General features: G+C 54.9%; 4 protein-coding genes across 8 annotated transcripts; 2 read left to right on the forward strand and 2 right to left on the reverse strand.

Annotated features, from left to right (window-relative positions):
* Positions 1 to 210: 210 nt before the first annotated feature.
* On the forward strand, positions 211 to 5,124 carry IUM83_14069 (the record flags this gene model as incomplete). Of its 4 annotated transcripts, none has more annotated exons than XM_067938787.1 (2): positions 211 to 953; positions 1,009 to 1,024. In XM_067938787.1, 2 exons carry the CDS (start codon positions 211 to 213, stop codon positions 1,022 to 1,024), a joined length of 759 nt encoding a protein of 252 aa, XP_067787528.1. The 4 variants fall into 4 exon arrangements, with proteins under 4 accessions (XP_067787528.1, XP_067787527.1, XP_067787529.1 ...); XM_067938786.1 differs by lacking the exon at positions 1,009 to 1,024 and having other exon boundaries at positions 211 to 830; positions 889 to 970; XM_067938788.1 differs by having other exon boundaries at positions 211 to 5,124.
* A 214-nt stretch (positions 5,125 to 5,338) lies between these two features.
* On the reverse strand, positions 5,339 to 5,803 carry IUM83_14070 (Potassium channel GORK; the record flags this gene model as incomplete). The annotated part of the gene is made up of 2 exons (XM_067938790.1): positions 5,339 to 5,393; positions 5,460 to 5,803. The coding sequence occupies 2 exons, from the start codon at positions 5,801 to 5,803 to the stop codon at positions 5,339 to 5,341; spliced, it is 399 nt and encodes a 132-aa protein (XP_067787449.1).
* Positions 5,804 to 11,478: 5,675 nt separating this feature from the next.
* IUM83_14071 (R2R3 Myb protein) lies at positions 11,479 to 13,247 on the reverse strand (the record flags this gene model as incomplete). 2 transcript variants are annotated; one of them, XM_067938791.1, is made up of 4 exons in its annotated part: positions 11,479 to 12,210; positions 12,372 to 12,735; positions 12,823 to 13,094; positions 13,161 to 13,247. In XM_067938791.1, 4 exons carry the CDS (start codon positions 13,245 to 13,247, stop codon positions 11,479 to 11,481), a joined length of 1,455 nt encoding a protein of 484 aa, XP_067787450.1. The 2 variants fall into 2 exon arrangements, with proteins under 2 accessions (XP_067787450.1, XP_067787451.1); XM_067938792.1 differs by having other exon boundaries at positions 12,312 to 12,735.
* A 987-nt stretch (positions 13,248 to 14,234) lies between these two features.
* IUM83_14072 (Thymidylate synthase) lies at positions 14,235 to 15,701 on the forward strand (the record flags this gene model as incomplete). The annotated part of the gene is made up of 1 exon (XM_067938793.1): positions 14,235 to 15,701. The coding sequence occupies one exon, from the start codon at positions 14,235 to 14,237 to the stop codon at positions 15,699 to 15,701; it is 1,467 nt and encodes a 488-aa protein (XP_067787447.1).
* Between the last annotated feature and the right edge of the window lie 4,963 nt (positions 15,702 to 20,664).

A 20,664-nucleotide genomic window follows, 5' to 3' on the forward strand; every position in this document is an offset into this window, starting at 1 on the left:
AAAGACGAGGCACGACCCTCTCGTAAGTACGACGCAGTACCGTGCATGCCGCCAGCAAAGTGCGAGTTGGCGTGGCCCACACCCCCGTGCACTCGCGCTTGTATACCATACTGGGGCGCAGTGAATCGCGCGCCCGCATCTGCTCTCCGAAGTTCATTTCCAAAGAACCGCCGACGGCCAAGAAGCGCGGAAGCCTCGCGTCGCCTCGGCATGAACCCGTCGTACCCGGGCTCCTCCGGCGACCGCCACGGGCCCCCGTCGCTCAGCTCGGCGTCCAGCGCGGGGCTGGGCAAGGGCGCGGGCCCGCAGCCGCCGCAGCACAGCTACCACCCGCAGCCGTCGCTGGCGCAGCTCACGCACACGCACGGCGGCCACCTGCACCCGCTGCACGGCGGCTCGCAGGCGCAGCAGCCGCCGCAGCACTCGCTCATGCACCCGGGCGGGCCCGTGCTGCCGCCCCCGCCGCTGCCGGGCTCGCTGGGCGGCGGCGGCTCCTCGCGCTCGCCGCACCCGCTCTCGGGCTCCATCCTGCACCCGCCGCGCGGCAACCTGGGCGGCTCCTCCGGCGGGCCGTCGGTGCTGGGCAAGCCCGCGGGCTCGCAGGGCCCGCCGCCCTCCAGCGCCGGCGGCATGATGGGCCACACGGTGCGCATGCAGGCGCCCAGCATGAGCCAGAGCATGGGCGGCGTGCAGCAGTCCATGGCCCCGTCCTCGGGCGGGCTCAAGCCGCCCTCGCAGGGCTACAGCGTGCGCCCGCAGTCGCCCCCTCGCCGCCCGGCGGAGACGCAGCAGCAGCAGCAGCAGCAGCAACAAGTGCCCATCCAGCAGCAGTACGGACTGGACGGACGCATCATCCCCAACGACCAAGTGGAGGGCGACTACTACCAGCAGCAGCAGAGCATGGCGGGCGCGCCCCCGCGCCACCGCGAGCTCCGCGTGGAGGACGCGCTGCTGTACCTGGACCAGGTGAAGCAGCAGTTCGGAGACCAGCCGGACATCTACAACCAGTTCCTGGACGTCATGAAGGACTTCAAGGCGCAGGCGATTGACACCCCCGGCGTCATCCTGCGCGTCTCCACGCTCTTCCGCGGGTACCCGAACCTGATCTTGGGCTTCAACACGTTCCTGCCGCCAGGATACCGCATCCGACCCGACACGTCGATCGAGGTGATCCCGTCGCAGATGGCCGGCCGTGGAGGCGTGCAGCAGCCCATGTACGCGGGAGTGGGAGCGCAGCAGTCGTCGAATGCCAACATGGGCCACCGCCCGCCGCCCGTGACGATCCCCCCGCCGCCGTACTCGCCCCCGGATCTTCACAAGCCGACGCCGTCATCACGCCAGCAGTTGGCCCCTGCTGGCCAGATGAAGACTGGTGGGAAGCCCAAGAAGCAGCAGCAACAAGCTCCGACGCCTAGTGGCGGCAACGCAGCGGCTCGGAGCTCGACGAACCCTGTCGAGTTCGACCACGCCATCCACTATGTGACCACCATCAAGCAGCGCTTTGCGGACGAGCCGGAAACGTACAAGGAGTTCTTGGCCATCCTGCACACGTACCAGAAGGAGCAGCGCTCTATTCGCCAGGTGCTGGACCAAGTCTCGCATCTTTTCCGCGACCACCCGGATTTGCTGCGCGAGTTCACGTTCTTCCTGCCCGATGCAGTCCAGGAACAAGCGAAGGAGCGGTTGAACCGCGCGGCTGAGAAGGCTCAGCAGCGCAAGGACCAGATGGCTCAAAAGGCACGCAAGTATGGCACGTCGTCGCAAGGTTACCCGCAGTCGGACCGACGAGATGACCGTGGCGCGGATTCACCGTCCAGCGCTGCGATGAAGGGAGGACGGATGGTGGCTGAGGATGAAGATGCATACATGAAATATGGCAAGAAGGGAAGCGGCAGAGGCTACAAGGACGATGACCATCGCCTGAGTGGCAAGGCGCTGGAACGTCGTGAGAAGGAGCGTGAGCGCGAACGTAATCGTGCTCAGTTTAACCACAAGCGTGCTAAGCGCCGTCCGTACGACGGAAAGGAACGTCGTGCATACCTCGCAATTTCGGACGTGCTCCTGGATAAGGAAGAGTGGAATATCTTCGAGAAGATCAAAAAGATTCTGCCGTCTCGCGACAACTGGCGCGAGTTCTTGAAGTGTCTCGAATTATACAGCCAGGAGGTGCTTGATCGCAACGAGATGCTATCGCTCATCAGGAATCTGTTCGGTCGCCACACGGAGTTGGTAGAAGAATTTGACCATCTATTGTGCTCACATGGCGTGCAGAAGACTCCTAAGGAAATCTGGCCTTTCATTCCGTTGGCCGAGACGGACCTGTCGCAGTGCCGCCGCGCCACTCCATCGTACCGCGGTCTGCCCGCGAGTTACCCGATCCCACCGTGTTCCCATCGCTCGGCTCTTGAAAAGCAAGTGTGCAATGACTCTTGGGTATCTGTACCTACTGGAAGTGAAGATTTTTCGTTCAAGAGCATGCGCAAGAACCAATACGAGGAGGCTCTGTTCAAATGTGAAGATGAACGGTTCGAGATTGATATGGTAATCGAGGCAAACGCATCTACCATTAGCGTTCTTGAGCCCTTGGCGCACGAGATCGAAGTTCTTAAGAAAACCAAGGATTCCACTGGTGACGATGGCAAGATGTGGAACTATGTTGTGGACAAGGGGACGTTCCGTGTCACGCATCTTAACGCTATCACGCGAATCTACGGTGAAGCTGGCACTGAGATTTTGGACTTGCTGCGTAAGTACCCGGCAGGTGCAATTCCCGTGATCCTCAAGCGACTCAAGCAGAAGGACGAAGAGTGGCGTCGTGCGCGCGAAGATCTTAACCGTCAGTGGAAGGAAGTAAACGAGAAGAATTACCACAAGTCCCTGGATCACTCTAGCTTCTACTTCAAACAGAAAGACAAGAAGCAGACGAGTATGAAGATGATGATGCAGGAGGCTAAGAAGAAGTTAGAGGCTGATGAAAAGCGCGTTGAAGAAGCCAAGACGGAGTCAAGTGCGTCACCATCTACTGTCTCAGCTACGGCTGACGTTGTCAGCGCCAAAGCCCCCCCACAGGCGTCGGATATTGCTGACGCCCTCAGGAAGGAACAATCTTCCGTTTCCGCAAAAATTCCGGCTGCAGATGGCAAGGTAGCGGCGACGTTTTCGCAGCCTGTATCCTCAGCCAAGTGGAAGCCCCACTTCACGTACAAGTTCGCGTCAGTGCAGATTCACAAGGAAGCATTTGGTTTGCTTTCGTATGCTGCAGAAAAGAATTTGAGCGTGGCGGACAAGGAAAAGATCTCCAAGGTGTGGCAGGCTTTCTTCTTCCCGTTTTTCCATCTGGAGGAAGAGTGGCTCGTGCGCAAACCACAGCGCACTACGGTTACGCTCGAGAAGGCAAAGACCCTCTCCGTTGGTACTGAAGTAAGCACGGAGTTTGGTGAGGGCACTGTGCAACAATTCAACAAGGAGAAGGGGTACTTCACGATTAATCTACCTGCTATCGGGTGCCAAGCGTACTTGCAACCTGCTGCTCTCACCATCCAAGAAGCCGCGGACTTCCCGCCTGGTTTACCTGCGCTGGACAGCAAGCAGGATGCCGCCAAGGTGAAGGCTGACTACAAGTCTCTTTTCTATGGCAATCAGCATGCCTATGCGTTCCTGCGTTTGTACCAGGTGCTACACAACAGACTGGAGCGTGCATTCGATCTGTGCGAAAAGGCAAAGCGCAACCGCAACCGACGCACGATAAACCCGGCAGCGCGCGCACTAGCTCACGCTCACCACTCGCTGTCTGCGTCAACCAAGGAAAAGACCGGGGACTACCAGGCGTTTGTTTCGAAGCTGTATTCGCTGATTGATGGATCGGTGGACAACTCCAAGTACGAGGACTCTTGCCGCAGCCTCATGGGATCGACGTCGTACTTCTTGTTCACTATGGACAAGCTAGTGACTCTCGTTCTCAAGCAGATGCAGCACCTCGCGAACGATGACACCTGCCAAGAACTTACCAAGGCATTTACCGAAGTACAGGGCGAGCCAAAACCATCGACGGATCCTGCAGGTGCTGAAGCCAAATCCACTGCGTACCTCAACAAGACGAAGTCCATTTTCGAAGGCGAAGGCGCATTCCGCATCGAATTTAACCCTGGTGTGCTGCGCAAAACACCACTAGAGGCTCGAGGTGGCACCACTCCATCGGGCGCGTCTGAGCCTTTCAAGATTTGGGCGCCATCCCCACGCGTAAAGGCCCCGGAATCGAGCAAGTGGCTTGTTGAACCAGAACTAGCGATCGAGTATTTGGGTTCCATGGACGATGACGGAGACGACGATGATGACGACGACGACGACGACGAGTCACCGAGTGCCACGCCGGTGGACACACCTTCAGCAACACCCATGTATGGCTCGCCGGTGCACGACACACCTGTGCATGAATCTCCGGACGATGATGACGATGAACCAATGGAAGAATCGAAGGAAGGCGACGACGACGTAAAGAAGGAGATGTTGACACCAGCATCGTCTGGAAGTGTCGAGCGGAGTGACAGCGCCAGCGCCTCATCAGATGATGCGCACGCTGCCAACACGGTCAAGGCGTTGGAGTCAGCAACTTTGCTTAAAAAGCGTGCCCGCGATTCCTCTGACGAGGAAGGTGCAGTGTCAGCGGCATCTCCATCTTCGCTCTCTGCAGCAACGGAGGGGTCAGTTTTGGCAAAGAAGGCCAAGACAGAGACCGAGGTATCGAATGACGAGACTTCAGCTGACAAGACTAAGGTCTCTGCGCGCAGTTCTCAGGAGGATGACCCGATGACGGAAGAAGTCGAGGAAGGACAGGTTGCCTCTGCTTCTTCTGTAAAACCCAAAGCCCAAGAAGGTCTGCAAGAGGTAAAGCTAGAGAAAACGCAGGAGCATATTCAAGACCCGGAAAACAGAGCGGAGATCGAGAGGCAGGCAGGGGATAAGCCCAATGGCCAACAGGCGTTGTCTCTGGACAAGGTAAAGTCCGAGCGACCGGGTGGCAGTACTGCGGCTGTGCACTCTGCTATTTCCACAGGCGACGCGAAGGCTCGTACATCGGATGTCGCGTCTGTAACGGCACCGAGTGATGCCAACAAGAAGGATTAACGGGTCAAGAAAATCGATCGTACAACTGAGAAAGTGAAGGCAGAGTGAGACGCCACTGCAAAGATTGGTACTTGTGTTCGGTAATTCATGTATGCTTGCCCAGTAACAGAGCGAGTTTTGCTTGTGTTTCTGTTTTGCGTGCACCCAACAGGACGCAAGCTACCGAGGGTGTTCTACTCGATCAGTGCATACTCAGATGGATTGACAAACTCGCCTATTCTGCCGGAACGACATCGTAGCCTCGATATTGCGGTAACAAGGGCAGTGTCCTGTCATCAGCACGCAACCACGTCAGCGGCTATAACAACGCAGTGTTTAGACACGTGGATACGTACTTGCCGTGCAGTTGCCGGCGCTTAGTTACAGTGGGGAACAGGAACAGGAGATCATCTGACGTCGTCTGCATGGTTTGATCTGTGGTGAGCGTATCAGCAATGGTAGCCTTGACAGACATCTGCACGCAGTCTCCGAGACACTTGGCAGCAACGGGGTACTGCAAGTTCGCGAAGGCCCGTGCTGCCTTACGCTGTTGCCGAGTCATTCGCGTAGGGCTCTCGGGTGGTGCAGTGGCATCCTTACCGGATACGACGGCGGTACTACCGAATTCGTTGCGAGCTCGCTGCTTTTTATCCTCCGAATTGGCAGCGACATGCCTCAGAACTACCGACGGCAGCGACATGGTGCGGGATGAAATAGGACCCCCTGAAGGAGACTGTGCTCGGTCGGGTTGACACGAAGAGGAGATTCGGTCAGCAGAGGAACCTCGCCCATTAGCGACGGAAGCTGACGACAGGCTTGACAACTGCTTGTCCCCTGGTATCACTGTTAGATAGTTCGTTGAATCAGTGAACTCGAGTGGGAGAAGCTAATCGTTCAAATGGCGGACATTACCTGGCTGCTTGTGGCGCAAAATATCACGCAGTGAATCAATCTTGAGGCGCTGGTCGCAGTGCTCGTTCTTGGACTCGATTTCGACGCGCTCCAATACAAACCTCAGCGTGTCATATGCCGTACATTGCAATTCTACGGATAAGTACAAGACCCTGTTACCCTGATGAAGACTAAAGCTCTAAGACCAACTCCACCACTTACTTTCGATACAAGCCAACACAGCTGGGTCGTGCCGATCGCTGGTTTCCCGCAAGAAATCCTCCTGCGAGAGTGAGAGGGCATGTACAGTGGTGACAGCTTTGACGGTAGTGGGCTCTGGAATCCCAAGCACGAGTGAGACATCCCCCACAGCAGATTTCGGTCCGAGGGAGGCTACTGACAGCTGCGAGTCGTCACTCCAACGGAATTTGCGTGCGTGGCGTAATTGGGCTTCAGCGGAAGTGAGCGGTGGTTTGGAGCTGGTTGACGAGGCATCAGTGAATACAATAGTGCTTGATCTGCTGGTGTCGTCACGTTCGACAGAAGCCCGGCACTCGCCTTCAACGATGAGATACAAATAGCTAAGTTGATGACCCTCTCGAACGATGGTCGCCCCAGGCTCGAAGACTGCTTGGCGGAGGCACCCCACAAACCTCTCGAGCCCAAATATTTTGGCCCATTGCAGACGGTCTGCTGCCCCCGAACCACTTTCTCGAACATCGCTTTCCGTGAGCACGATGTAGTCGGCCGGCCCAGAGATGATGACTTTGTTGTACAAGTGGATGTCCCTCCGCAGCGTGTTTTCTCGCTTGATGCGTCTCCACTTGCTGTTCGAGACACCAATTGTCGCGTTAGCTGCCATTGCTGAAGACGAAATGTGGCTTGTAGCTGAAGCCGTGTGCTGATGGGTAGGCATTCGTGGCGAGGCCCCGAGATTTCCTACAACAGAACCCTCTGTGAAGTTTAGCACTGGCGCGGTGGCGAGATTGAATGGTCTGGCTTCGGCATTGCCATACAAGAGGATACACGATCGAGGCGCGTCCATGGAAGTTAGCCATATAACGTGCTCTTCGTCGCGACGAAGGTGCTGCATTTTCATTCTACTAGCAGTCTCGAGACTAAGAAACCGAGAGAATTGAGTCAGTCGGGGAGGGAACTCGAGCGTGTAAACCGACCACCAACTTACCGTTCAGCATGTGAAAGCCCTCGCCACCATGGCTGCTCCAGGATCGTCGTCTCGTTCGCCAAGTACGTGACGATGAAGTTTAACTCATCGATGGAGAAGTCTAGCTGCCGCAGGAAGAGGGCGCGCAGATGGAAGCGGGCTCCGAGTTTGGTGGTTGCATGCACAGTGCCTCCCAATGCAGACGTCCAATGTGTGACACCCTGTACCATCGCCATTCGCTGCATTGATTCATCCATTAGCTCATTGTTCTCACCCTAGGCGGCGCCGTGGTGCGATTCGTACCCGGTTGTTCATGGCAGCTAAGAACGAGCCTTTCTTTCAATATTTTTAGTGAACTTCAAATAGCAAGCTTCGCTTTCAAAGTTATAAGTCCTAGGAACTGTACTTGTCAACCTGCGCTCGCGTCGCGCTACACTAATAGAATCCACGCGTCCGAACTTCTAACGACCAGATATGCCATTGGTTCTTCATAGTTGGAACTCATACTTGACATTGCAGTCGCTGCGATCGCTTCTGGGTGAGTCACCCGGCTACAGAACACAGGTGCATCGAAGGAAACCAGACACAACAAAGTAAGAGAAGACGTTGCCATTCGCCTCAGCAATAACTTTAAGAAAATATACATGCAGTCTATGGGAGCAAACCACACCGGAAGGGAATCAATCTCCCCTCCCACCTTCAAGTAGTACAATCACAGATAGGCATCATCGGTCCATACCTGCTCCAAGTGACCAGCTTGTTCAGTAGGCCGCCAACATACGATCGAGTTATGGCGGTGGCATCACACGATCCATCGGGTGTTATAGTGACAGGAGTTCCGGCATCGCTACAATCTGCGGTGTTAAAGGGCCTGGTCGCGTCATCTCCAGGTGGAAATATGCTGGAGATCATGCCTATTGTCATCTTCACCATGGCTTGGGCCGTTGTACTCAATACCTGGAGATGAAAACTCGCTACAGTATCTGATTGGCTGACTTAGTGACCTCAACGATGTGACAACGGGATATCTGCACCACAATTTCTCCAGCTAAGTTAGGTGGAGACGCACCTGGAGACGATATCCAAGTAAATCAGCGGAGCCGTAATGACAGATACGAAAGATGCCGCTGTTCTCGTATCAGCGCTCGTCGGGCAAACGATGGCTCTCGTTGCAGGCAGCAGGAATGAAGAGGGGAAGGTGAAGCTCTGACAGACCTATAATTTGATAACGCGCTGGCCGATCCTCTGTGTGAGGGGTGGTTCAGGACGCATTTAAGGTGCTCTCGCCGTTCGTTCCTTGAAATCTGTTGTTTCCCTCGGGCCGAGGCGTTGTGTTTGCTAATGCTGCGGTCAAGCAACACTCATACGAGAAGAAGGTCGCTGCTGCCCTCTATTTCCTAGCGTCTGTGAGCGGCTACGTGGAGACTCGGCTACGATTGGAATGGCCAACACCTACGCCATTGCTATCATCGACGAGGTCATTCGAGTACTCTACGAAGCTGCAGACGATGTACTATGCTTCCCACGTGATCTCCTCGGAGCTGCAATCTGCCCTGTTCCGAATTACGGTTTCGACGGGATCGCCTCGGAGCTGCAAGCTCTGAATCGGGCTCCGGCTGGTCCTCCTGGGAGGATTGCATGCCGGGGACACGAGTGTCTTCCTGCGATGCAGTAGGGGCCATTGGAGACCTCAGCAATCCGGCCATCGACCCTGCTTGCGCGTCCGAGGGTGCCACACGAGGTGGTAGCCCCTGTCGTCGCGAGCTTCTCCTCCTAGTGCGGGATGTGGGCTATCTTCATAATTGTGACGCCAAATTATGTCTTGTTTCGTAATTAAAACTAACTTACCATCTGGCTGTAGATGGAGATTCCGCGACCAGTGCACCTGGAGATGGAGGTGGAGATATGCTAGAGATCTCCAGTAGGGAGATGACGCGACCAGGCCCAAAGTTCTCCAACGTGGCGGTGCCATAGTCGTTAGTCAGCGTAACTCTGAAACCAGTCTTCGCGTCCTCGAGTACGTGACACGCGCCGTCCGCGGCATACACGTCCACTGCAGTCACCGTATCACACGTACCCTCGTTGAAGGTTTCTTGGATTAAGAACGGCGTCAATCCAAAGGCAGACTCAATGACCGACAAATAGTCGACGGTGTCGAGGCAGTTTTCAGCAGTGTAAGCACTGATCGAATTGGCCGTTTCCGCATTGCAGACACCAGTTGCCGTACACGATCCTGCATTTGCAAATGACAGCTTGTTCGGTGTTAGCTTGCAGCTAGCAGCGCTGTAAACAGCTGTCGACGTCAACAACGGCCACGACTTGCTGGTGTAGTATTTTGCACCATCGCCGACACATTGATTGCCCGCCAGGTCCGAACCAGTGATCGTAGTCGTGGTGCCATCCGTGGCGCAATTCGCGGCCGGGTACGTTATGAGGGTCGTGTTCGCGCCTCCGGCCATCGCTACCACCATGAAGCTCCTTGAGACGCCCGCGTAACACGCACCATCAGCAGCATACACAGTCGTGGAACTTTTAACGCCGGAGCAACCAGTGTCCGCGTATGTCTCCTTGATCAAATAGGGCGTACTTCCAAAGGCACCGTCGAGATAGTTCAAGTACGCAGAGCTGGTTGTGCAGTCAGCGCTTGCTTTACTGGAACACGTCCACACAGTGTTTGTACAATCGGTGCCCGCGGCGGCATCAGTGAGCGTCAACTTTGAAGCACCAGATGCACAAGTTGAGCTCGCGTAGACCCCTGCCACGTCAATAGACGTGGGCAACGTTCCTTCTGTGGTGTACGTGGCCTTATTGGTGCAAGTCGTGCCATCCGCTTTCACAGGCGCGGCAGTGCCGCCTTGCTGGCAGACAGCGTCCGTATACGTTGCCAAAGTAACTTCTGCACCGTTCAGCACTTTGAAGCTGGTTGTTGAGCTGTCTGCATAGCAGTTACCGTCGGCAGCATACACAGTAGTATCACCTTCATTGCCACTGGTACATCCAGCGTCCGAGAACGCTGTCGTTAGCAAGTAGGGCGTATCACCGAGCTCCCTAGCGATGTAGTTCAAGTACGCTTCCGTGGTTGTGCAGTCCTTGCTGGCTCCAGCTGCGCAAGTCTGAGACGTTTCCACGCAAGTGTCCGCTGTAGCTGCGGAAAGTGTAAGCTTTGAAGCACTCACCGCACAGGTAGCGCTCGTGTAGACTCCCATAACGTCCAAGCCAGTAGGCCAATTAGCCGTTATGTACTTAGTGCTCGATGAAGTAGCGTCAACGCAACCTGCAGCCAGGTTTGCGTTCGTCACTGTGATCGCAGCAGTGTCTGGATCAATTGTCTTGCAGGTATCGTCCGTATACGTGGTGACCGTTGTATTCATCCCGCCAGCACCAGCCACCACCTGGACATACTTCGATCCGTCCTGGTGGCATTGACCGTCAGCCCCGTAAACAGTAACACCCGTCAAACCCGAGCAGCCTGTGGAAGAGTACGCCGCCATGACCAAATAGGGCACAGCCCCGAAAGCGTCCGCTGCATAAGCCAAGTACCCCGCGGTTGATGAGCAATCCGCACCGGTAGGAGCCGTGCAGGTTTTAGAAGTCGTTTGGCAAGTGCTGGACGTGACAGGACTAAATACCAGCTGGAAGGGCGCACTGGTGCAGTCCTCGTAAACGCCCGTGACGTCCAGTGCACTCGGCCAGTTCGCATTCGTGTACTCCGTACCAGACGAACTACCAGCGATGCAGCCAGCAGCAATATTCGCGCTCGTCACGGTGACTGCATCCGCGGCACTGTCGACGGTTGCCTCCCAATGCAGACGTCCAATGTGTGACACCCTGTACCATCGCCATTCGCTACATTGATTTATCCATTAGCTCATTGTTCTCACCCTAGGCGGCGCCGTGGTGCGATTCGTACCCGGTTGTTCATGGCAGCTAAGAACGAGCCTTTCTTTCAATATTTTTAGTGAACTTCAAATAGCAAGCTTCGCTTTCAAAGTTATAAGTCCTAGGAACTGTACTTGTCAACCTGCGCTCGCGTCGCGCTACACTAATAGAATCCACGCGTCCGAACTTCTAACGACCAGATATGCCATTGGTTCTTCATAGTTGGAACTCATACTTGACATTGCAGTCGCTGTGATCGCTTCTGGGTGAGTCACCCGGCTACAGAACACAGGTGCATCGAAGGAAACCAGACACAACAAAGTAAGAGAAGACGTTGCCATTCGCCTCAGCAATAACTTTAAGAAAATATACATGCAGTCTATGGGAGCAAACCACACCGGAAGGGAATCAATCTCCCCTCCCACCTTCAAGTAGTACAATCACAGATAGGCATCATCGGTCCATACCTGCTCCATGTTGTTGAAGTGGCCCATACTCGGAGCTTGTCTATACAGGGGCATGGACATCGGCTTGGATTGTTGCATCGCCATAGCCTCGCTGACTTGGCCTTGCTGCTGGGCTGGAATGCCTCGGAAAATCTGCGCTGTCACGGATACAGGGCTATCATTCTTCCACATGTCACGCTGTGAGCCCTGGACATCGAGGATACGCTTGTGCGGGAGATTCACTGGCTGTGAGTCGGCTGGACGGTACTGCTGCGGGGTGGGTCCTGCGCCGGACGGGCTTGAGTACATGCCACCACGCACGTTGTTAGAGTACGGGTTCCCCGACATCATGTAGTTGCCAGGCTGTAGCTGTTGTTGCTGCTGCTGCATGTGGCCTGCCGGTGAGCCGTACGGAGAGTTCATCATGCCCATCGACGTCGAAGGAGGGGGCGTGCCCATCACAACCGACCCAGGACTGGACGATCGAATGCGCTGGATGGATGCTTGCATTGGAACATAGTCGAAGGCCTCATTCTGGTTGTTCTGGTTCATATCTTCGGCGGGGGACACCGAGCAGGGAGACGACGTCATGGACATGGGGCGGCTGTAGTCCGGGTTCATCCCGTTCGAGTAGCCTCCGTTCACTGGGTAGACCATCGTCGGCTGTCGAAGAGAAGTAGCCATCATGTTGGAGCGCTCAAAGTCGACCATGGAGGTGCCATCCGCCTGCATCAGATGAATTAAAAGCGACAAAGGACAAGGTCAGCACCCGTGCTCACTGTATCATGACCCCTCATCTGGAGCACACTACGAGAGAGGGGACTCACGCGTGCGGCGTTCCCAGGGATATCCGAGAACAGCTTCTGAAAAGTGGATTGGAAACTCACCCCTCGCTGCGGCGGAAGTTGCTGCTGCGGCGACAGCTGCGGCTGCATGCCCGCGTTCATGGGTCTCTGCATGGGGACAGGCCCGACTTGACCGCCGCCGTTCTGCACGGGGGACGAGGTGACGGACGCCACGCGGATGCTCTTGCCCTCGCGCATGGGGCCTTTCTTGCGGATCGACTGGCGCTGCATGCGGCGCATGGTCGAGTAGTAGCGGTTCTTGATGGCGTTGTCCGTGCGGCCGGGCAGCATCTTGGAGATCTCGGCCCACTGGTTGCCCACGTTCTTGTGGCACTCGAAGATGACGTAGTCCTCCTCCGCCGTCCACGCGTCCTTGCGGACGGACGGGTTCAGGTGGTTGTGCCATCTACAGTAGCAAACAGTCAATCCACACACAAAGCATGAGTCCCCGCTCCCAGTCCTCCAGGCACAACTGCCCGCACGTTCTGCTCACCTCTCGCGGCACTGCTTGCCGACGCGGCCGGGCAGGTGCATGGCGATGAGCGACCAGCGCTTGGCGCCGTACTGCTTGACGAGCTGCATGAGCTTGTCGTTCTCCTCGCGCGTCCAGGGGCGCTTGCTGTTGGAGTCCGTCTTGCGCCGGGCCGCCTTCTTGCTGCTGTTGTCGTCGTCGTCCTCGCCGAAGGACTCCTCGGGGCTGCCGTACTTGCTGCTGGTCGTGCTGCTCGAGGCGGCTTGGGTCGCCGTCGCCCGCAGGTAGCCCAGCTGCAGCAGGGCAGAGTCAGTTAGCACGCAACCGTCTAGAGAGGAACAGGGCTGCGGCCAGCGTACGTCTGGGTGGTGCGCCACCTCCATGAGCGGCATGTCCTGGTTGCTGCCGCCGTCCTCCAGCTCCATGAGCTCCAGCTTGCGGTTCATGTGCGTTTCGAGCGTTGGCGGGAGCGTTGCGCTCTGTGGCTGTAGCTGCTTAAGCTGCTGAGCTGCTGGCTTGGGCGGCGCGGGTGCGTTTTGCGACTGGCAGTTCTCCTCTCGACTGCCAAAGCGCCGTTGCAGAAGCGAGCGGCTCCCCAAGATCGAAAGAGTGGAACGGGCGGTCGGTTTCTGCGTTTGGGCCAATGGAAACGCCTCCTGAGAGCACTTTCGACCAATGGCGACCCGCCGTTCCCCTTCGATGGATACCTTTTTTCTGAAGGGGCGCGAGATGGCAGAGAAGCATAACGGACGGCCGTTGGGGTGTCTCTCCTTTTGGGCCTTTCACCGACGAAACGGCCGCATCCGCTGCATCCGCTGCGTCTAGCGCCAGTAGCGCGTGCGGCGTTCGTCTGCAACCAGCAGCACGTTACCCCGCTTATCCCCTGCGTTACCGCGTGAAGTGAACGCGGGGCCGAAACCTCCTGTGCGTAATGCAACGCTGGGCACCTACACTTGCCTGATGCACTCCGTTTGACAAGGCTCGATGCTCCAGGCAATCGCGCAATGGAACGCAGCGGTAGGGGCCAAGGAAGGAAGGAAGGAGGGTATGCGCAACGACAGCGCTTGCCAGCCAGCTAGCCAGCCAGCCGTGCAGCTCGCCTTTCGGTCCAGTCGCGGCGTCGGGCAAGACGGCTCGCCGAACGTGTCCCAGCCAGCCAGTCAGCCCGATCAAGTTTCGCCGCCACAGCCAAGCAGCGCTTCTCTCCAAGAAGCCCTCGAGGCGCAGGTCGCACGCAACGTGCAACGTGGCTTGCCGAGCGCTGGTAGCCACACAAAGGCAACTTCAACTCGGCTTCCGTCAGCTGGGTATCCTTTGTGTGGTGCGCGCGCTGATTGGGCAGACCTCGCACCTTTATTTTTTTTTTGGCGGCAAATTCACCCCTCCCACTCTTCAAATTCTTGGCCCACAGTACAGCCAACACCTGCAGCAGCATGAGCGAGCGCTCCGTCCGCGTCGTCGTGGCGGCGCTGGAGGCCACGGGCGGCATCGGCCTCCGCCAGCAGATCCCGTGGCGCCTGCCCTCCGACATGAAGCACTTCCGCGCGCTGACGACGGCGCCCGCCTCCGCGTCGGCGCAGCACGCGGTCATCATGGGCCGCAAGACGTGGGAGTCGCTGCCGGCCAAGGTGCGGCCCATGCCGCAGCGCTACAATGTGGTGCTCACGCGCGACGCCAGCTACAGGCAGAGCCAGGCCGTCCCCGAGAGCGTGGGCGTGGCCGCCAGCCTCCGCGAGGCGCTGGCGCTCGTGCAGCAGCAGGGACAGAGCGTGGACCAGGTCTTCGTCATCGGCGGCGGCGCCGTGTACGCGGAGGCGCTGGCCTACGCCGGCTGCAGCCACGTGCACCTGACGCGCGTCAAGGGCGCGTTCGAGTGCGACGCCTTCTTCCCGCTGGAGCAGCTGCAGCGCCACTTCACTGTGACGCACGAGTCGGAGCTCATGGAGGAGAACGGCGTGCAGTTCCAGTTCGTGGAGTGGCAGCGGAAGGCTGGAGGGCCGGAGACGACCGCGCTGGCGGACAGCACGACGCCGCACGAGGAGATGCAGTACCTGGACCTGATCCGCAAGATCCTGACACAGGGAGCCGAGCGCGCAGACCGCACGGGGACGGGCACGCTGTCGGTCTTCGGCGCGCAGATGCGGTTCAGCCTCAGGGACAACGTGTTCCCGCTGCTCACGACCAAGCGCGTGTTCTGGCGCGGCGTGGCCGAGGAGCTGCTGTGGTTCATCAGCGGCGACACCAGCGCGCACTCGCTGCAGCAGAAGGACATCCACATCTGGGACGGCAATGCGTCGCGCGAGTATCTGGACAGTCGAGGGCTGCAGGCGCGAGAGGTGGGCGACCTCGGACCGGTCTACGGCTTCCAGTGGCGGCATTTTGGCGCCAAGTACACGGACATGCATGCCGATTACACTGGCCAGGGCGTGGACCAGCTCGCGGGGGTTATCCACAAGCTGCGCACGAACCCGACGGACCGCCGCATCGTGCTGTCGGCGTGGAATCCGGCGGATCTCAATGAGATGGCGCTCCCGCCGTGCCACATGTTCTGCCAGTTCTACGTGGCCGACGGCGAGCTTTCCTGCCAGATGTACCAGCGCTCGGCCGACATGGGACTTGGCGTGCCGTTCAATATCGCTAGCTACGCATTGCTTACGCGACTGGTTGCGCAGGTGGCTGGATTGAAGCCTGGAGAGTTTGTTCACGTTATTGGAGATGCCCACGTGTATCTGAATCATGTCGAGCCGCTCCAGAAGCAGCTTACTCGAACACCGCGTCCGTTCCCGACACTCCACATCAACTCGGAGAAGAACGCAAGTATTGACGACTTTGCTTTTGAGGACTTAGCGGTGCGAGACTACCGCCCTCATGGCACGATCAAGATGGAAATGTCCGTTTGAAGCCGCGCTTCGAACAATGCAAGTAGGCAGATAACGAAAAACAATCGTACGTTTACAGTGATATCTTGACTTAACCCTTTTTAAAGGGTTAGTACAGGTCCGTTGAGACCTGTACTAGAACCAATTAGAGCTTCAGGACCGCTCTTAACCCTTCTAAGACGGCAATACGGATACTCCGGAATCCAATTCGTGGTGGACCCGTGGGGGGGGGGGAGGCGCAGTTCGATCGAAGGATGAAACAAACGACATATAGACTGAAAAGGAATAGATTAATTGGTATTAAAAGACTGCAAAATGGACAGAGCGCATAACTGTTTTTCTTCTTGCAATGCTGATGTTGGAGGCCTGGACAGGAACATAATTATTATCTGTTGTTCTCCTCCTGCTCGTCTGTTGGGCCTCCACAGTCACTGCTCGCCTGTTGCAAGCACTACTCATCTGTTGCATATCGACAGAGAATCAGCACTGCATATTTGTTGACCTGAAAACCTGTTATCGAAACGCATACCATGAGCACAATGTAGTATATATACAGACTACCTTATATTCATCGCCGTGTTCGGATGAAGTATATCATATACTTCATCCGAACATGGCAACTAAAACATTTAAGCAGTGGTCCGTGAGGATGAGGGTGGCTGTGACTAGCACATGTACGAGAATAAATATCAGGGCGTGTGTAGTGGATGCCGAGGTTTGACAATCCTGGTTCCACCGCAGCTGACTCAATAGGTGACCCACGTGTCTGTCTTTATTGACAAGAATGGGTTCACTACTCAACAGGCTGGACAGACTGTAAGTGTCTCCTCCGGTATGCTTCCTGCATATCTTAGAACTTGTATGCCCAACTGCACATTTATCTGGACAGAGTCCAACGGAGACGACGAGCTGGTTACCATCAGACCCCGATCTCACTCCTCAATCTTCTATCTATCGATCAATGCGGCATCAGTTCTCTGCGGGTTAGCCACCCGCATCGCCCTGTGTTGATTGAGTTTGAGGCCTTCAGACCCGGGACCCACTACAAAGAATTCTTTAGTAGAATTTCTCACGTCCCGCCATACGGTCCGACAAGATCAAGACCTTTCCTGTGGTGCGCTGTGAGCAACTGAAGACTCTCGCGCCGCCCGCGACAACTCTCGCTGGGCCAAGAGATGGAGAACAATGAAACGAAATCAAGTGGAGATGGAGCTTCTTCGGGTTCTGTCCCACTCTTCACGCCGCTGCTTCCCCCCAGTGATTCTCAGCATTTTACACGAGGCAGTGATGAAGTGGAAGCCAGAACGGCGCGAGTACGAGGCTAAATTGCGCTCGCGCTGCCGTGTTTCTGGCGAAGCCTACGCTACTGTTGTTCAGTCTGTCCGCGATTCTTTCAACGATAGCCTCCGAAAGAGGTCAATGCCAGGTCAGGTCTAGATAGGTCAATAGACATTTGGTTGGTTAGGTCAATAGACATTTGGTTGGGCCTCTACACATACACATCATATGTCAGCCAAAAAAAGACATTTGCTAAGTGTGTAATAAATGTTGAAGCACAAATAGAACGAACACACGCATTTGGTCGGACTCACGTGAGTGTGCCACCGTGGCAGTGGCTCCCAGAGCCGCCTCGTTTTCTACCTAGCTGTACAGCTTGTGCAAGGTACGAAATATAACGCGAGGCAAAGAATTTTGTTTTTGCTCATTTTAATATATCGCTATGCAGATTTGTCTGGCTTGTCCGCAAAAAAATGTTGTCGTTGGATGATTTACATACATTAAAGCAGATTGTTTTGGATGGAGAGCTTGGTAGTGTCAACTACAACCGTGAGCTTATTGCAGCTAAACTTGACGACTCCATTAGCTTTTATTGCGACAAAGAATTCACCCTATCGACACTAAACTCAACCAAAAATCCATTACTGGTATTTCGTGATGCTCATCACAAGATTGTCCTTTCGGAAAAACATACGCCAATTCCTAAGACACCTGCTCATCTTTACGAAGCCTTGGGCACCGATGACGTACCGACTTTAATTCACCAGCGTGCTATGGTCACCAGACGGCGGGTGCAAAGCGCGCCACCCGATCAGTGTACGTGGCACATCGGTGAATACAAAGACGCATTTCGCTTGGAATTAAACCAAGGATATTGTTTCGCTAGAGAGTGTTGGCTACAAGCTGGTAATAGGGAGAGTCCTGGGCACATGGATGCTGGACGAGTTTTGGCCTACATATACAACACACATTTAAAATATGGATTGCTTTCAAGGACTTTAAAAGTGCGAAATTTTTTTCGTTTGGATGTGATAACGAGGCTTTCAACAGAATGGCTTCAGATCCAAACACAGTGATCATCGTCCAGCGTCCTGGAGATGTGGTTTATGTCGGTCCATTAGTGTACCATTCTGTAATTCTTGGCTACGCACCTGGGACACCTCCCACGAAGCAATGGGGTATCATAGACGGATTTTTATTTATTCTCCGAGAGGATAAATTATTTTCCTATCTATACGCCACTCAGGCGAACACGGGTACTCGTAAAAATTCGGACACTTCATGGACTCAAGTGCTGGGGGCCTATTGCGCGATGGATGGACGAGCCTTTAATTCATGAATGTTAAGGAATGAAGTAAAGGCTTTTACTGAAGACGTGATGGCCAAGAATCCAGAATTTGCGAAGAAGAGCACTGATGGCACAAAATCGGAGAAACCGGCGGGTGGATTCAGGTAATGTGAATTGAGTTGAAGTGCCAATGTTTTCATAGCTCACATTCGCCGTGTGTGTTGATGTCGTGGATCTAGCGCAAGCACAAGATGGAGGCCCGTTACAGAGTGATATTGCTGTTAGGGCGAATGTCTCCGAAAATCAAGTGAATACAACTAGGAGTTTGGCTTGCGCGATGCAGTTTATCTTGAACCCCCTCCCGTTAGAGATTTCTCAGACAAATAGAAATTTGGACCCGCACGCGCAGTCCGTATCGAGTACTCACTCGAATTTTGACGAGGACTTTGAATTCAGATTCGATGAAGGTGATGAGGAATTACGTGCTATGAATCCTCCGAACATAATTACGGATTTGGCGGCCCATTTTGCTCAGCGACCGGATACAGCCAACTCTGACAGCAACAGGCGAACCGGACGGACAAATGTGTGGGTTGGTGGATACAAATACACGATATCGAACAAGAATCAAAACAAAATATTCTTGCGCTGTAGGATGGCGTTTTGAACGCCCGAAGCTAGAGAAGTGATCACCCCGGTCATGTTTCCGCGATTGTATGCCGTATCTACTCGCAGATTCTCTTCCTCACAAACTACTTGATGGTAGGTTGACCGATGTTTCTTCAAAAGCTGCATTTTTTGCTTGAGCACTTTGCTTCCTTGAGGCTCTGGATCGACATTGGTCTGTCGTATATGTAAATTCCGTGTACTGGTGTCTGCCCGAGACGGTTGATGGCTCTCTTCTTGATTTGCGGATTCAATTCGAGCAGCCCCTTCTGTTTTTTCCTCGATTTCCTGTCATCTTGAATTCCGTTGGACTCTCCTTTGAAATCATGATCCGGATGAGCTGCGAACCAACGCTTTTTAGCAGCTTTCGAAAGCTTCAGCCATGCTTCTCGTAGTCGTTGACCACCACGACCACGAAGCCACTTGGAGTCTTGAATACGTTTTTGGTCAGAGTCAAAGAGCTTTCTTTTCTTGGCATAGGCACGGGCATACGCGTTGCCCTTCGTTTCAGCATAACACCAGACCGCTAGGTGGACCTTCATCCGAATGATGTGGCGGAAGATGCAAATTGAACCCAAAAACGCTGAATCGACCGGGGTAATCCCGGGCCGCTATTATTATACAGTAACATCGAGGTCAGATACTTCCGAGGATACTTATCTCGGAATAAGAGTATTCTTTACTAGCGCGAATCTGTAGTAACGTTATCAGCAAACACAAAAGCCAACCGAGCAATATTCGCACCGGGGTACCATTTTTAAAGTGCTACATCTACACTTCAACACCCTATAATCACGAAACAGCAGAACCATGCTAACGATGGTAATTTCAACGATTAAATTGTTGGAAACGAGGCGTTTGCTAGCTGGATGACGGCGCGTTTAGAGTTGATTCTTAGGACTCGCCTCTAATAGAGCTTGTGTACGTCGGTGCACTTCCACACTTTTGTGGGGTTACATTAGTGCATGTTCCACATGTACAGTAGTACTGTAGTACTTTTAACGGATCGATGTGTATCCCAATAGTCGTACACCATCTGATGCAACACCTGTGACTTGACCTACATTGACCTGACCTGTCATTGACCTGTATCGGGCTCTTCCCGTTCAACGCCGACGTTCTGGACACGTTTTGCGAGATGTGGATGGAAACGGAGGCGGATTAGCGTGGCAGACGACAAGCTGATAGCGGAAATCGACAAGATTATTGGTAGCGTGAAAAACAACACACTTCCTGACATCAAGGAGCTTTTTTTACCGTGAATTGCGGATGAAAATGGCCGAAAGTGACGTGGCCGCCCGTGTTGTGGACTATTTTGTGCAGTTGAAGAAGATCATTACTGAAAATGGTCTCACCAACTGTTTTGATGGTGACGATGGCGAGCGCCAGAAGTGCAAGGTGTTGATAGCATCGTTGCACCCCTCTGCGCTCGAGGGCGAGGTCAAATAGTGCGTCCGCTACACGCACAAGACTGCCGCAACAGACACCAAGTTGCTGTTTAAACTGATACTCGAGAGGGCCACGGGGCATGACCGCCAATTTCATCGCGCGAAGAAAGCGAAGCGCGACCAAAATGGACGAGGAAAAGCGGAGACGAAGTCCGTCCCGCCAGATAAAATACAGAAGACATGGTGTGGAAAGGCGACGCCTCAGCCTGCCAGTATTGCTCGTAGCAAACCCAAGCTGGATGAGAAGCCACACTCCGTTAAGCAACCGTCTGTACCGCCGGCGCCATGTCCTAAGTGCAAGGAG

This window comes from Phytophthora cinnamomi (genome assembly GCF_018691715.1).
Source record: "Phytophthora cinnamomi strain GKB4 chromosome Unknown Contig60, whole genome shotgun sequence".
Taxonomy (NCBI): Eukaryota; Oomycota; class Peronosporomycetes; order Peronosporales; family Peronosporaceae; genus Phytophthora; species Phytophthora cinnamomi.